The sequence below is a fragment of the Bubalus bubalis genome, chromosome 2 (genome assembly GCF_019923935.1).
Source record: "Bubalus bubalis isolate 160015118507 breed Murrah chromosome 2, NDDB_SH_1, whole genome shotgun sequence".
Taxonomy (NCBI): domain Eukaryota; kingdom Metazoa; phylum Chordata; class Mammalia; order Artiodactyla; family Bovidae; genus Bubalus; species Bubalus bubalis.
The window spans coordinates 46584144-46599634 of record NC_059158.1 but is presented as its reverse complement, the minus strand read 5'-3'; the positions used below and the strand labels follow the sequence as shown (position 1 = coordinate 46599634).

The following is a 15491-nucleotide window of genomic DNA, read 5'->3' as shown; positions in this document are numbered from 1 at the left end:
GAATGTGATTATGTTGTATCTTATTCTTCAATGTTAAAATCTTTTCTTAAAGATGGAAATTGCAAATTTATAGTACTCCAAAATTTATGTATGTGTACAGAGCCTTCCTGGCTATTCATTAAAATGAGAAATACTAGTCATATAAGATTATAAATCCAAGAAAACTGTGTAACTGAGTTACACAATTAATGGAAGATAAAGTTGAATAGCCTATATATTTAGTTTTGAAATATAGATTTTGAGTTATCTAATATGCTATTTTGTATATAAATATACTCTCAGATATCACATCATAATGACAATTCTCTTTAGTAATTTTTTAAAGCTATAAAGTCAACTAACATATCTCTTGTTAATCCAGAGCTAGTAACTGCTACTTCTTTTAGCAACCAAAAGAAAATCAAAAGATAAGTTTGGGAAACTTTTACCCACCAATTTGAAGGTAGATTCAAATAACAATTAGCATTGGAAATTTTCACATTTAAATTGACACTAATCCTGGTACGTGAAGTTAAAAGTGAAACAGCCTGAAAATAAACCCAGTGAAAGCTTCGACTTCTAACATATTTCAATCAAAAGTTGAGAAATGATTTTAAACTGACTTTATTTCCAAAGAGCAAGAGATCATTTTCCCTTAAAAAAAGAAAAGGGGGGAGCCGTCCACACAGTAGTTCTCGCTTCAGATCAGCAGCATAACAAAGTTTCTGTGTACAGAGGTTTAAAAAAAGAAGAGTGGTCCTCAGACATCCTTCTCCTAGGCGTCAGCCTCCTACCAGTTCTGGAGGGGCCCGGCGCCGTTGGCCGCTGGGAGGGTGCTGATACTCGTGAGAACCACCTGCTCAGACAGTTTCGACACGTTATCAAAGTTGCTGATCTGCGTGGTCAGGGACTTGCGGCTCTCCGTGCTCGTCCGTCCCCTGGCCAGCCGGTCCTCCTGGCGGTGATGAACCCCAAGGCAACAGCAAGAAAATGCGGCTTTAAATTCCTCTCGAAACTTTCCTGGATGACCAGGGAGAATGAAAGGAGAAAAGAATTTTGCAGTCAGTATCTTTTAACCAATCTCGAGTAGGGTACAAATGAGTGACTTCCTGGAGTGAAATCTACATGCGGGTGCAACATTTGATAAAAAGATAGAAAAAGGAAATTTCTTTTTCGGAAGCTTTGTGCAATCTTTGTTAAAAAAATCATTTATTTTTAAATTGAAGTATCTTTGATTTACAATATCATGTTAGTCTTAGGTGTACAGCACAGTCATTCAGTTATAACTTTTCAGATTCCCTTTTATGTTGTTAGAAAATAATTGAGTATAGTTCCCTGTGCTATACAGTAGGTCCTTGTTGTTTATCTATTTTTCTATTTGAAAGTGAAAGTGTTAGTCGCCCAGTCATGTCTGACTCTTTCCAATCCCATGGACTATAGCCCACCAGGCTCCTCTGTCCATGTAATTCTCCAGGCAAGAATACTGGAGTGGGTAGCCTTGCCCTTCTCCAGGGGATCTTCCAAATCCAGGGATTGAGACTGGATCTCCTGCAATGTAGGCAGATTCTTTACTGTCTGAGCCACAGAGAAGACCTTGTACATATATATATATATATATATATATATATATATATGGAAGACCTTGTATTTATATATATATATATACACACACACACATACATATATATATATATTTATAAATAGTAGTGTGTGTATTTTAATCCCAAACTCCTAATTTATCCCTCCCACTTCCCCTCACTTTTCCCTTTGATAACCATAACTTTGTTTTCTATGTCTGTGGGTCTATTACTGTTATGTAAATATATTCATTTGTACATATATTTTAAGATTCCACATGTAATTGACATTATGATATTTGTCTTTCTCTATCTTAGTATGATAATTTCTAGGTCCATTCATGTTGCTGCAAATATACATATATTTAATGGACTATTAGTCATAATAATTAAATAATGCTTAGTACATTGTTGAAATGATGAAACATTTCCACAAAATAGTGAGACTGTTTTACATGCTCAATGTTTGAAGTTTGTTTAATGTTTTTATAGGCAAACTACATATATTTGTGAATGTGGGTTATTTTTCACTAGATTACTATAGTACACTTGAGCACCAGCAAAAGGGTGCCCAGAGATATTTAATAATTTCAAAACTACATTTCCTTAAAAAAATGTATGTGAATATAAGTGTGTGAAGTGTATGTATGTATAATAACATTTTCAGGAAAGCCACATTCAAAACTGGTTGTTCTGGGTTGTGGTACTTGGGAAATAAAGAATCATAGTGTGGGAGATATCTCACTGTATAATTAAAAAAAAAATAATTTCAAAACTGATGAAACCTATGCGGTACATGGCCAAAAGTCTGCAGAAATCAGCCCTGCATTGTATTGTGAAGAAATTATTCTACTGACACAATCAGTTCAGCAAAATATCTAAAAAAGTGCCTTAAACTAACTAGAAAGTTTCTTTTTGTAATCTGCGTGAAAGAAAGTGAAAGGAAGTGGCTCAGTAGTGTCCGACTCTTTGAGACCCCATGGACTGTAGCCTGCCAGGCTCCTCTGTCCATGAGATTTCCCAGGCAAGAACACTGGAGTGGGTTGCCATTTCCTTCTCCAGGAGATCTTCCCGACCCAGGGATTGAACCCCCGTCTCCTGCATTGTAGGCAGACGCTTTACCGTCTGAGCCACCAGGGAAGTCCTGTAATCTGCGAAAGGTAGAACAAAAAAACTGAATGAAAAATTAAAAACCCTAGAAGCTTTTCCTTATCTTTAAATTATTGATGTCACACTGAAGAAGGATAACCATGAAACAGTGACCTTTCAAGTCTCTAAGTGTAAATGACAGCATTGGAAATCACCATTTCTTGTCTCTGAGCTTCGATTACTCACCTGGGTTATTGAGTGATTACAATCAGGGCCCAGTGACCTTCTTGCATCACTCTTAACCCCATCACGGCACTTTGACTGGTTCACTGGCTCCTACTTCAGACACTTCTCTCTCTTATGCGCCAATAGATTTCCCCTGCTTAGTGCAAGCTCAGGGCTTTAGGCACTCCTAAGCCCAGGGATTCTTTGTAAGTCCTGGCTCTACATACCCCTCCTCCTTTCAAACAGCATGTAAACAGTGGGCTCTGGGTATCCCAGTCTGAATGTAGTCTTTATTTTGGAGACTGGAGGTGAGTGAGCAGAGGGAGGCTTTAAAGAGGTGAAATGAATACAAAATACCCTTCACATATATACCATCTGATTCACTGAAAGATGAAATAAAGCAGAGATACAGAAGTGCATGCGTGCTCAGCTGCTCTGTGGTGTCTGACTCTTTGTGACCCCATGGACTATACCCTCCAGGCTCCTCTGTCCATGGAATTTCCCAGGCAAGAATAGTGGAGTGGGGTTGCCATTTCCTTCCCCTGGGGATCCCCCGACCCAAGGATCAAACCCACATCTCCTGCATTGGCAGGCGGATCCTTTATCACTGTGCCATCTGGACAGCCATATAGAGGGTACACGCCATGACTGAAAAAAAAGTTATTTATAAAAAGCCTAATTGACTGTTTGTTTGTCTTTTGAGGAGGACTTTGCTGGTGGCTCTCAATGCAGGGGGCATGGGTCCAATCCCTGGTCAGGCCCCTAAGATCCCATATGTCACATGGTGAGGCCAAATAAACAAACAAATACAACTTTTAAAAGTGGCTATACCATTAAAAAGTATTTAGTTAAATGATTTTTATAATTATATTGATTCCATAAACAGAGATGGGTGGAATCTATGTACATGTGGTCTGTTTAATTCAGTGTTATTTAGGAGGAATATAATTTTTGGGGTCAGTGAGAAATCTTGAGATAAGCCCAAGAGATATTAATTACCCACAAGAGAAATGTAAATACAGAGAAATACCTAAAAATACAAAGGTTCCAACTCCATCTCAATTAGGCTATAAATATTGGCAAAGGAAATGATATAAGCAAGTCTGTTTTATTTTCAGATAAAATGATTTTACATCTTGGTAAATCATAAGTTTACTATATGACAAGCAAGATTCTTATCCAGTTCTCACAATTTCACTTTCCTATTTCAACTTTGCTTCTAAACTTAATGGAAAAAAAGTTACTTAGATAATTTTCTCTGTTTGTTAGGTAACAAGTATTCCTTCTCATAAGGGAAGGAAAACTAAAGACCAGTCAGATCAGCCAAAAAAAAAAAAAAAAATCCTCATTATATTGCAACTAAGCTCTTCCTGCAGTTCAAGAGTGTTCACACCTTCTGGTCATCCATCTCTTGCCCTGGGCTGTAGTTTGTAGAGAAGAAACAGGTGAAAACTCACCACTGAGAAAATTATAAATAATTGGGTTCGCAGCACTGTTGGCATATACAAGCCAGTGTGCAAATGTAAACCAGGCATATACAGTCTCTCTGTCTTCCGTGTGGGTAAACATCCCAAACACTCTGCAGGAAAAGACACAGTAACAGGAAGTCAGTGAGGTTCTGGAAAGTTCCTTTACATAAGCAAAGTCAAGGGTCAACAAAGGCTTAGGTCGCAGCCACCTGGCTCCAGTGCTGCCCTGCAGGACGGACCACTTACAGGCTTAGGGTACCACAGTGGGGCCAGAAGAACTTCAGCCCCTGAAGGGCACCTAAGGGCACAGTTAGTACTGTAATAAATCAAGAGCCAGCTCGGGTCAGAGAAGAAGGGGCTTTCTCCCTTGTAAAGGATGAGTGCAGTAAGAATACGGAGGTTGACTGTGTATCGATCTCCCGTCTTTCGTGTTGCTTCTAAACACAATGGAGTAGTGTTTGTTAATATTCCATTTCATTTTATCCTTATTTTACATTGAGAGTATAAGATTAACAATGTGTTCATTTCAGGAGTACAACAAAGTGATTCACTTGTACATATACATGTATTTCTTCTTTGTGAACTTCTTTTCCCATCTAGGTTATTACAGAATATTGAGCAGAGTTCCCTGTGCTATACAGTGGGTCCTTGTTGGTTATCTATTTTCAACAGAGTGATGTGTGTATATTGCACTCCTAAATTGCTGTCTGTATGCACTACTTCCTACTTTCATTTGTGCTTTGATCAGAGTATTACATTTCTTCAACTTCAGTCTCAGCGCTGTGCTGAAATTGGGCTTCTGGGATTTTTTTTTTTTTTTTTTTAATATGTAGAGGAGAACTAGTTTTCAGTTGGCAAAATTCTGATACTTTCTTAAAATTTTTAAGTTTTAATGTTTTTATTCATTATTTTAAACTCTGACAAATATTTTATTACTATATCCTTAAAGGTCATTTTTAAGATTTGTTCTTTTTTTTTTAAATAATAGAAATTTTAATTACTTATATATACTCATGCACATATACAACCTTCCTACATTGTGACAAATGCATATTTACACATCTCTTTTATGTCTAACCTCGCTTATGCTTTATGACTTGACATCTGTCCGTAGAAGCTCAAACATTACTTAATTTTTCTGATAATAGAACATAATGAATTTAATCATTTGACAAAATAATAAGATTTGTTCTATATTTTGAAATATCTCAGCTATCAAATTCTATTCACTAGACAAAAGCAGGCAACTTGTAACTACCTGATAAATTTGTAGGCTGAAGATTATAATGCATTTCTTGACAGAGGTTTCGTCATTGATTGTGGATTTTGCGCAGATGATAGAAATGCATTGTCGGAATAACGTGATGTTCTATGGAGTACTCTAGTCTTACATAAATATAAAATATAGTGAGACAATGTGGGTAAATGGAATTAATGTTATGACCCTCTATCACAATATATCTTTGAAATAATATACAAACCAGACTTGCTTTAAAAATGTTGGTTTTGACTAGCCAGACAAACTGACTTCTAAAGAAAAGAATTAAGGACTTCATTTGTAAGAGAAAGAAAACAAAAGTATAAAATGAGAGAGCAAACAGAGACAAGTATTGGAAGAAAATGTTTGTGGTAAAGAGAAAAACAACTTTAGAGGTTATTTTGAAGTTTTTATTTTGTGACAGAGACCAGAAGACTCAAAAAACGGAAACTATTTTAAATTTAACATGGTTTTCTCCTTAGAAAGCCATTTATTTTCCTCGGAAAGGAAGGTCTGTAAGTCAGAAGAATAGAAATATTATGGACAAGTAGGTATTTGGAACTAGCCCTCAACTAGGGCTGAGATGCAGGAAATCCAAGTGTGTCTTTGAGAGAGCAGTAAATACAATTTTCACTGAGTTTAGACAGACTAAAATAAAAGTACCAAAAAAAAAAGAGAAAACTTATCCAGTATGTTTGTAGGTTCTTAGGAACAAAAAACATCATTTTGCATCAGACTAGAATACATTTGTCTGTCTGATTTCTGTGGGCAGGAAAATTAAGAAGGGAATTAAGTGTATATATATATAATATATATATTAAATATATAATATATTATATTTATATTATTTATATTATATTATATTTATAATATATGTATAGTATTAAATATATTATATATATATACACACACACACACACACACACATATATATATGTGGAGGGCAAAGAAGCTTCTCTTTTCTTGTGAGCTGGTGTATATCTCAAGGATCAAACCTGCCACAGATCTTATACCTTTAAGGCTGTCTGTGCCTGTACTAAACAACATTGCTGCAAAGTTCATTTTCTCTTTCTTTACCATTGATAAAGTCATTAAGAATATATATAACTGAATCACTTTGCTGTGCAGCCGAAACTAACACAGCTTTGTAAAGCAACATTACTTCAATAAAATTTATTTTTAAAAAAAGTAAAGAAAAAAGTCATGAAGCAATCAAAGACAAAGCCCCAAAGAGAATGACAAATCTTTGCAGCTGGTTATACCACCTTCAGACTGTGTGAGTCCAGCCAAAGCTGCCTCTCTCCAGAGTCCCCAGCTGTGAGGAATAGGATATTGACTCTGAATCAGGGGAAAATGAGAGGCGCAATCCCAGTTTTAGTTAGAGTCCTCTGATAAATAGAACCAGTATTACCTTGGGACCAGCCTCTGTGCAACTATTAAGATAATTTCCAATAAAGATGGTTGAAGATACCTGGGTACCACTGCCCCGTATCAGCTGATCATGTTGGCCAATTGTTTTAACTTAAAAGCATATCTGCAGGGTTACAGAAACATAACTTTTCTCACTGAAAAGCTTTGTGTTGATTTTGGTTATTAACACTATTCACCTATTCACCCTAAACTTGATTTGCTGACTTCAGAAAAATGGATTTTCTTTCTTTCTGTTTAAGCATTCAAAACACAGTACGTGCTGTGATTCCATTTGTATATGTGTGTGTGCTCATAAATGCACTTTTAAGTATAATTAGAACGCTAACACAATTCTTATCTCTTTTTGTCCTTTAGATAAAATTCTGTCACCATTTCCTATGTCTTTGAGAACAAAGTTGGAAAACCCATTTGTTCTGATCAAAAAAGAGCTCCAAGCTGTAAATGAGGTTTTTGCATTAGAATTTTTTCTGCATCTGAGATTCGGCAATTAACTTGAAGAGGTCAGGGGGAACATCTGTTTTCTGTCTGTCATTCAATAGAGAATTAGCATGGATAAGAGCATTTAAAGTCCCAGCACTCTAAAAAGCTGTGTGTTCTTACCTGCTGGTAACAACACATTTGAGTTATCTGGCCTGACAAGCTATCTCGGCAGACAGCTTAGAATTTTTCTCTGGCTTAAAAAAAAAAAGTCCTTAATTAAGAACCAAGAGAAATGGCAGATCTCTTCGTTTTCAAATAATAAGTAGCTTTACCTCTTTAGCACATTGAGGATGCTAATTGGGAGATAGCAAATTGCAAACACCAAGAGCACCACCATCAACATCCGGGCTGTTTTCCGTCTGGCTCGGATCTGCTTTATTTCAGCAGCCACGGCGCTAATCCTGGATTTGGTCTGCTGTCCAGGCCCCCGAGGCTGCGAAAGAGGCTGCAGGGCCTTCCATTTTTTCTGGACGACCGAAGATGTTCCAGGAATCTGAAAGGAGTGCAGAGCCTTTATTGCTATCTGATTTAGGAAAGTTCCACTTCGGAGGAGTAATTGGAAGACATAGTAAGAAGAGTATCCCAGCCACCTGTGGTCTGGGAGGTTTGCTGAGTGGAGTGTGTTCTGGAATAAAACCATCAAGTGCCAAGTAGGAGTCTGGGTGGAAACAAAACAGTTGCAACATCATAATTTTGTCAAGGTCTAAAGAGAGCTGCAAATGAAAAACATATCTCTTTATAAAAAGAGAAGTTGTCCCCACAAAGGAATAATTTTCAGTACTAAAAAGAAATGAGTTATCAAGCCATGAAACAAATAGAGAGGGACCTTAGACGCATACTACTAAGAGAAAGGAACCACTCTAAGAATGTTACCTGTTATAGGGTTCCAAATATATGATATCCTGAAAAAGGTGAACATGTGGAGAGTAGAATGATGAGTGGTTACCAGGGGTAAGGGGAGATGAATGAATTAGCATAGTACAGAGGATTTCAGGGCAGGGGATATACTCTGCATGATGGATACATTTCCTCACACATTATACATTGTGTCTGAATATACCATCTAAACACACAGAATGTACATCAAAAGTGAATCATAAGGTAAACTGTGACCATGATGGATAGATGCAGGTTCATCAGTTTTAATAAATGTATCACGCTGCTGGAGGATGTTGATAATGGGGATGGAGGGAGGGCAGAGATAGGAAAACTCTGTAACTTCCACTCAATTTTTCTGTGACTTTATAACTACTCTTTGAGAAAAAAAATCCTTGATTTAAAAGAGAGAGAAATGAAAACTGGGGAAGCAGAGTACCTATTAGGAATTCTGATTCAGCTCAGATACCTGGAGTTGAAACAGACTGAACCCCTAAGCAGGTGATTTCAAAGTAACCTGCATGGCTTTCATGCATCAACACTGCCACCTGCTGGCAGATGGAGAGTTGGGACTTTTGTTAGGTTTTCTGCTTCTCGGGTTTAAGGTAAACCTTTAAATAAAAGGAATAAAAACAAAACAGTCCATGTTGCTTATTATTTGTTCTTATAAAATTTCTCGAAGTCAACTTTGTGGCCTGACCCTTTAAAATTCACATAAAACCTTGAAAATCCCTTCCATGATCATTTCCAATAGCTGGAATTTGTAACATCAGTTACACAACTTGTACTTTTCCATTTCTTTTCAAAGTTATTTGATAATAGCAGGGAGTCCCTCCAAATATAATATTGTCTTAATTATAAGCTCATGAAGATTGATAGGGTTTAGTGAGCAAAACAATAAAATTCAATATGTGTAATTTTTTAAGAGGAAAATGTGCCAACAAGCACACCATAAGAACATCCTAGCTCTATTAAAATTATTCAGCTGTTGCTTTTATCTCTGCACCTAAAGCCAGAACAGACCAGCGTGTCCCTATGGTCTCTCACAATGGATGTTGGATGGATTCTGTTGCTTTATCCATCACAAGATCCAGGTCTGTTAGATAATCTTTAATTTGAGAACAGAATTTTACTTTGATTTCCGTAGAGATGAATTGATATGATGTTTCTTTTGAACATAATTATTCCCTCTCAAAAAGGAGCAAATGAAAATAAGGAAAACCTGCCTTTAAATTGAAAAACATTTGACAAATGATTTATCTTTGGATTCTCTATGTTCTGCCATGTAGGCTGACCTATCATATCAAGGTGGCCCCACTCACTCTTCCTATCTATTGGCTGAGAATCCTTCCTCCTCTATGAGTCTTTTTTTAAGTAGTCATTTTTAAAAATAATTGAGAAATTGCTATGGATGTTGGAAATTCCCAGAAGACCTCTAGCATGAGTAACCCTATTAATGTCTGCTAAATTGTCTTGAACTCTTTCCTAAACAATCTCTAAGAGAATTTAAACTGAAGCAATCTATTATTCAGTGCTCCCCTGAGGGAAAAAGAGTCAATATCTTGCATCCGATGACTTCTGCAAATATCAGAAAAAGTTGCCATAAAGAGAAACTGGTACAGTGAGCATGACTATGGTTTCTGCAATCATAAAATGTGGTAATTATGTCCTCTCTTAGATGATAATCTAAATACAGATAGAAGATGCCAATCCTGCATACATTGTGAGAAGACATACAGTAGTCCCCACTGATAATTCATCTATGTCCAGAGAAAGTACAGTATCAATAGAAATTGTTGATGTTAGCTGAGCACCAGGAATGATGCAAAATCTTGAGTAATTACTAATGCTTTCTTTTAAAAAATAGTTATTGTAAACCCATTTTACAGATGATCAAGCAGTTTTGAGAAAGATTAAATAAAATATCCAGTCTATATCTTTAATAAGTGACAAGCGAGAATATGCACACAGATGTGTCTTATTGGAAAGTTCATCTTTTCCCATTGTGATGCACTATTTCCATCTACAAACTTCAACACAATCTGATATGAAAGTTAACAATTTTTAAAATACATGCTTAGTTATATAAAGGGGCTTCCCAGGTGGCTCAGTAGTATAAGAATATGCCTCCGATGCAGTTGATGGAGATTTGATCCCTGGGTCAGGAACATCCCCTAGAGAAGGAAATGGCAACCCAACCCATGGACAGAGGAGCCTGGTGGGCCACAGTCCGTGGGGTTGCAGAGTCAGACATGACTGCACACACACTCTAATTTTTAGTTACATAAAAGCAGTAATAGTCATACAAAAGGGCTTTTGAGAGACTCAGGCCATTTGTCCGCAGGGGACGGTCTTTTCCTTGCCATCTCAGCAAGGGCTAAACAATCGCTGGCTGTGTGGGAAGCACACACACATACTATACAAACACAATGCATAACGTTATACACACACGCACACACAGTATACACATACAGCACACACAGTACACACACACACACGCGCACACACCCAAACCCACACGCACACTGCTTTTACTCTACTATCACAATTAAACTTTATCATCACCCTTGATGTGAAAATACATCCTGGAACAGGTATTCACACAGTTAGGAAATGAAAGTATCACATACATGATGGCCCTTGAAACCTGCCCTAAGGAAGTGTTTGTGGCCAGGAGAAGCAAACATGCTGCAAACATTAAAACGGGCATAAAAGAATATTGTGAACAAACACTGAACTTAGAATAAATACAATGAAAGAAAAGGTAATTAAACTGACACCTGTTTGTCTTTACAAACCCTGTTACAACAAAGCAAACCAACAAACAAAAACTCCAGGCTCAGACAGCCTCATTGATGTAATATTCAATCAAAGCATAAAGAATAATTTCTATCTTATTTAGATTCTTTCTGAAATTCAAAGAAAAGATAATATTTTAATGAATTTTAAAGAGGCTAGTTACCCTGATAATCAATACTATGAGAACAAAGGAAAACCACTGACCAAATATTTCACATGAAGAGAGAGGAAAAATTCCCCAAAATATATATTGTTAAACTAAATCCAACAATATACAAAAATATAATAGATTTGACTCAATAAAGCAATCAAATTTATTCTGGTAATACAGTATGGGTTTAACATGTAAAAAATTAATGTAATTTATCATATTTGTAGAAAAAACAATGAACATCTCATTAAAGGAAGGAAAAACATTTGAAAAATTCAACAACTTCAATGTAAACTAGTAATAAAATCTTTCTCAACTTGACAAAGGGCATCTATGAAAGGTTTTTGGGCTATCATCCAACTTAGTGCTAAAGATGAACATTTTCCTCCAAGACTGGGAACAAACCAGCAAAGGTTTCTCTCACACATCTACTCAACATTTTACTGGAGATCCTAGCCAGTAGAAGAAGACAATCTAAATAGATAAAAGGTATATAAATTGATTCTATTGAGAACACATCATTGCTTACAAAGAAAGTCTTAAAGGATTTATAAGAATGCCACTAGAACTAAAATCATGAATTTAGCAATACGCAGGACCCTAAATCAGTAAACAAAATTCACTATATTTCTATATACTAGTGATAAATGATTTGAAGTTTAAATGAAAAATAACACAAGTTTCAATAGCAAAACATGTATTCTAGAAGTACATTTAGCAAAATGTGGACAAAACATGTATAGATTAAATTATGAAAATTTCTAAGAGCTATTAAAGAAGACCTAAATAAGGGAAGAGATGTACCATGTTCACAGATCAGAAGATTTAATATTGCTAATATGTCAATTTCTCCCAGTTGATCTATAAATTTAATGCAATAAATCTACTCAAAATAATAGCAAGCTTAACTTCATGACTCCTTTATGACAGCTTATTAATTTATTTTTTTTTACCTTGGCTCTTCTTTTTTAGTATTTAAATGCACATGCTAAGTTCTTATGGTCAGGATCATAACCACTTTCTTTGTCTCACTGAAATAGGATAATGTACTTTTTTACTATCTCAATCGCATAAAATATGTTGAAGCTTGCTTTATAGCCTATCATATGATCTAGCCTGGAGACTATTCAGTGTGCACTTGAATGTGTGTTCTGTACTTTTGAAGAAGTATCCTGTAGATATGTTAGGTCTAGTTGACTGACAGTTTTGTTCAAGTCTTCTATGTCATTATTAATTTTCTGCCCAGTTTTTCTATCCATGACTGAAATATGAGTGTTGAAGTTTTCTATTATTATTATTGAATTGTCTATTTATGTCCCTAATTCTGCTAGCTCTTGCTTCATGTACTGTGGGCTTCAGTTGTTAAATGCATATAGGTTTAGAATTTCTTAATTGAGTGATTTATCATTATGAAATATCCTTCTTTATTTGTAGTAACACTTTTCATTAAGCTTCTTTTGTCTAATATTAGTGCAGCTACTTCAGCTTTCCTTTGGTTACTGTTTGCATTCATGCTAAGTCGCCCCAGTTATGTCTGACTCTTGTGACCCCATGGACTGTAGCCCACCAGGCTGGGATTCTTCAGGCAAGAATACTGGGATGGGTTGCCATATCCTCCTTCAGGGAATCTTCCCCATCCAGGGGTCTAACCCACGTCCCTTATGTCTCCTGCATTGGCAGGCAGGTTTTTTACCACGAGTGCCACCTGGTACCATACTGTTTGTGTAGTACCTCTTTACTCATTATTTTACTTTTAATCTATTTGCATCTTTTGTAGACAGCATACAGTTGAGTCATCTTGTTTATCTATTCAGCCAATCTCTAAAGAACTTCATTCATTTACATTTAATGTAACTATTGAGAAGGTATAATTTAATTTATCCTTTTGCTTTTTGTTTCCATTTTCCATACATATGTATGTAAATATATATTATATATATATATTACTGTCTATTTTGTTCCTCTATTCCTCTATTACTTCTTTTTTTTTTTTAATTTTATTTTTAAACCTGAAACACTGTATTAGTTTTGCCAAACATCAAAACGAATCTGCCACAGGTATACATATGCTCCCCATCCTGAACCCTCCTCCCTCCTCCCTCCCCACACCATCCCTCTGGGTCATCCCAGTGCACCAGCCCCAAGCATCCAGTATCGTGCATTGAACCTGGAATGGCAACTCGTTTCATACATGATATTACACATGTTTCCATGCCATTCTCCCAAATCTTCCCACCCTCTCCCTCTCCAACAGAGTGCATAAGACTGTTTTATACATCAGTGTCTCTTTTGCTGTTTCGTACACAGGGTTATTGTTACCATCTTTCTAAATTCCATATATATGCGTTAGTATACTGTATTGGTGTTTTTCTTTCTGGCTTACTTCACTCTGTATAATAGGCTCCAGTTTCATCCACCTCATTAGAACTGATTCAAATGTGTTCTTTTTAATGGCTGAGTAGTACTCCATTGTGTATATGTACCACAGCTTTCTTATCCATTCATCTGCTGATGGACATCTAGGTTGCCTCCATGTCCTGGCTATCATAAACAGTGCTGCAATGAACATTGGGGTACACGTGTCTCTTCTTTATCTTCTGTTAAACAGATATTTTCTATCTTGCCATCTCAGCAACAGAATAAAAATAAACAATTTTTATTCTGTTGCTTCTTGCACTGTATTCTTTTTGAATTATTTTTTAGTGGTTGCCCTGAGGACTACAATTGACAACTTAAACAATCTGTTTGGATTAATGTCAAGTTAATTTCAATAGTATACAAAAACTTTGTTCCAATATAGCTTCATTCCCTCCTTCATTTGAATTACATCTTCATACATGATAAGTTAAAGATTCACAGTTTTATAATTATTGCTTTACAATGTTATCTCAAGCCCAATAGGAGAAGAAAAGAATTTCAAACAAAAATACATTTATACTCTCTTCTATATTTACATACATAATTATTTTTATCTCTGTGTGAACTTAAGTTACTGGCATTTGATTCTGCCTCTGTAATTACCATTTGCTGTTTATTTCCTCATACTAGACTGACTGATTAGCATCTAATATTAATTATTTTAAGTTCTTTTTGAAGAATGTTGAATAATAAAAGGTAGCAGAAGAGAATGTGATAAGAATTGGAATGAGTAATTCTTTCAAAAATTTAATCCTTGAGCTAGCTGCTTAGTCATATCTGACTGTTCCTGGACCCATGGAGGAGCCAGCCAGGTTCCTGTCTCCATGGGATTCCCCAGGCAAATATACTGGAGTGGGTTGCCATTCCCTTTTCCAGGGCTTTTTCCCAATCCACAGATCAAACTCACATCTACTGTGTCTCCCAGATTCTTTACCACTTAGCCATGAGGGAAGGCCCATGGAAATTCAGTTCTAGACTCAAGTACGAGTACAGTTCATCCCTAGTTGCTCACGCAGTCCCAGATACATGGTAGGCTGTCAATAAATATGTGTGGGATGAATTGGCATGAGTTCACATAAGACTGAAGTGTTGAATTATATAAGAGCTAGAACTGAAAAAATGTTGCCAGATGCACAAGAGTGAAGATTTAGTAAGTCTTAGAAAGAGGAGTTCTAGAGTCTGTAGAATTTCTAAACTGACTGAATTCTCTGAGTCACATTGTCAAAAAGAATATTTAGACCTTGTTTAGAGCAAGGCATTGGATAGTTCCTTAATGAGGTTTAAAATCCTTGAGAAAGTCAGACAAGGACAAACATTTTGTTCCCTAATAAACTAACACTTAGAAATTTCAAAGAATGTAACAGATTCCATACATCTCTATAATTTTGAGCAAATAGGACAGGGCCTCTGTTTGATGGCTCATTTGATGTAGCCTATGGCACACATAATGCCTTGGAATTCTGTTTATAGACACTCACAGTTGAAGTTTGAGAGTTGCTCAAGAAGAATTCTACATAATCACCACTTGAGGTTAATTTACTTTATCATCATTGCTAATGTGAGCTCAGATGAACTCGTTGTTTTCCACTGCAATCTCTTTGTAAATGTTTTTAGTTTCACAGCCCAAGCATTTTATTGCAAATCTTCTGGATCATGTGGCTTGTACTAAACAGGACGATTCATTAAAAAAAAAAAAAATGGACTTTTTCTAAATCTGCAATATAATTTTGAACTTACTT

The 15491-nt window shown here is 36.1% G+C and overlaps 1 protein-coding gene across 1 annotated transcript in view; it reads right to left on the bottom strand.

The window, feature by feature from the left end:
* Positions 1 to 603: 603 nt before the first annotated feature.
* HCRTR2 (hypocretin receptor 2) overlaps positions 604 to 15491 on the bottom strand; it is a 110493-nt gene continuing 95605 nt past the window's right edge. The window contains exons 5-7 of the mRNA XM_044931851.2: positions 7781 to 8001; positions 4328 to 4449; positions 604 to 999 (exon numbers count right to left, since the gene is read on the bottom strand). Of these exons, the coding sequence (XP_044787786.1) occupies positions 770 to 999; positions 4328 to 4449; positions 7781 to 8001 (573 nt within the window). The 3' untranslated portion in view covers positions 604 to 769. The remainder of the gene's footprint in view (positions 1000 to 4327; positions 4450 to 7780; positions 8002 to 15491) is intronic.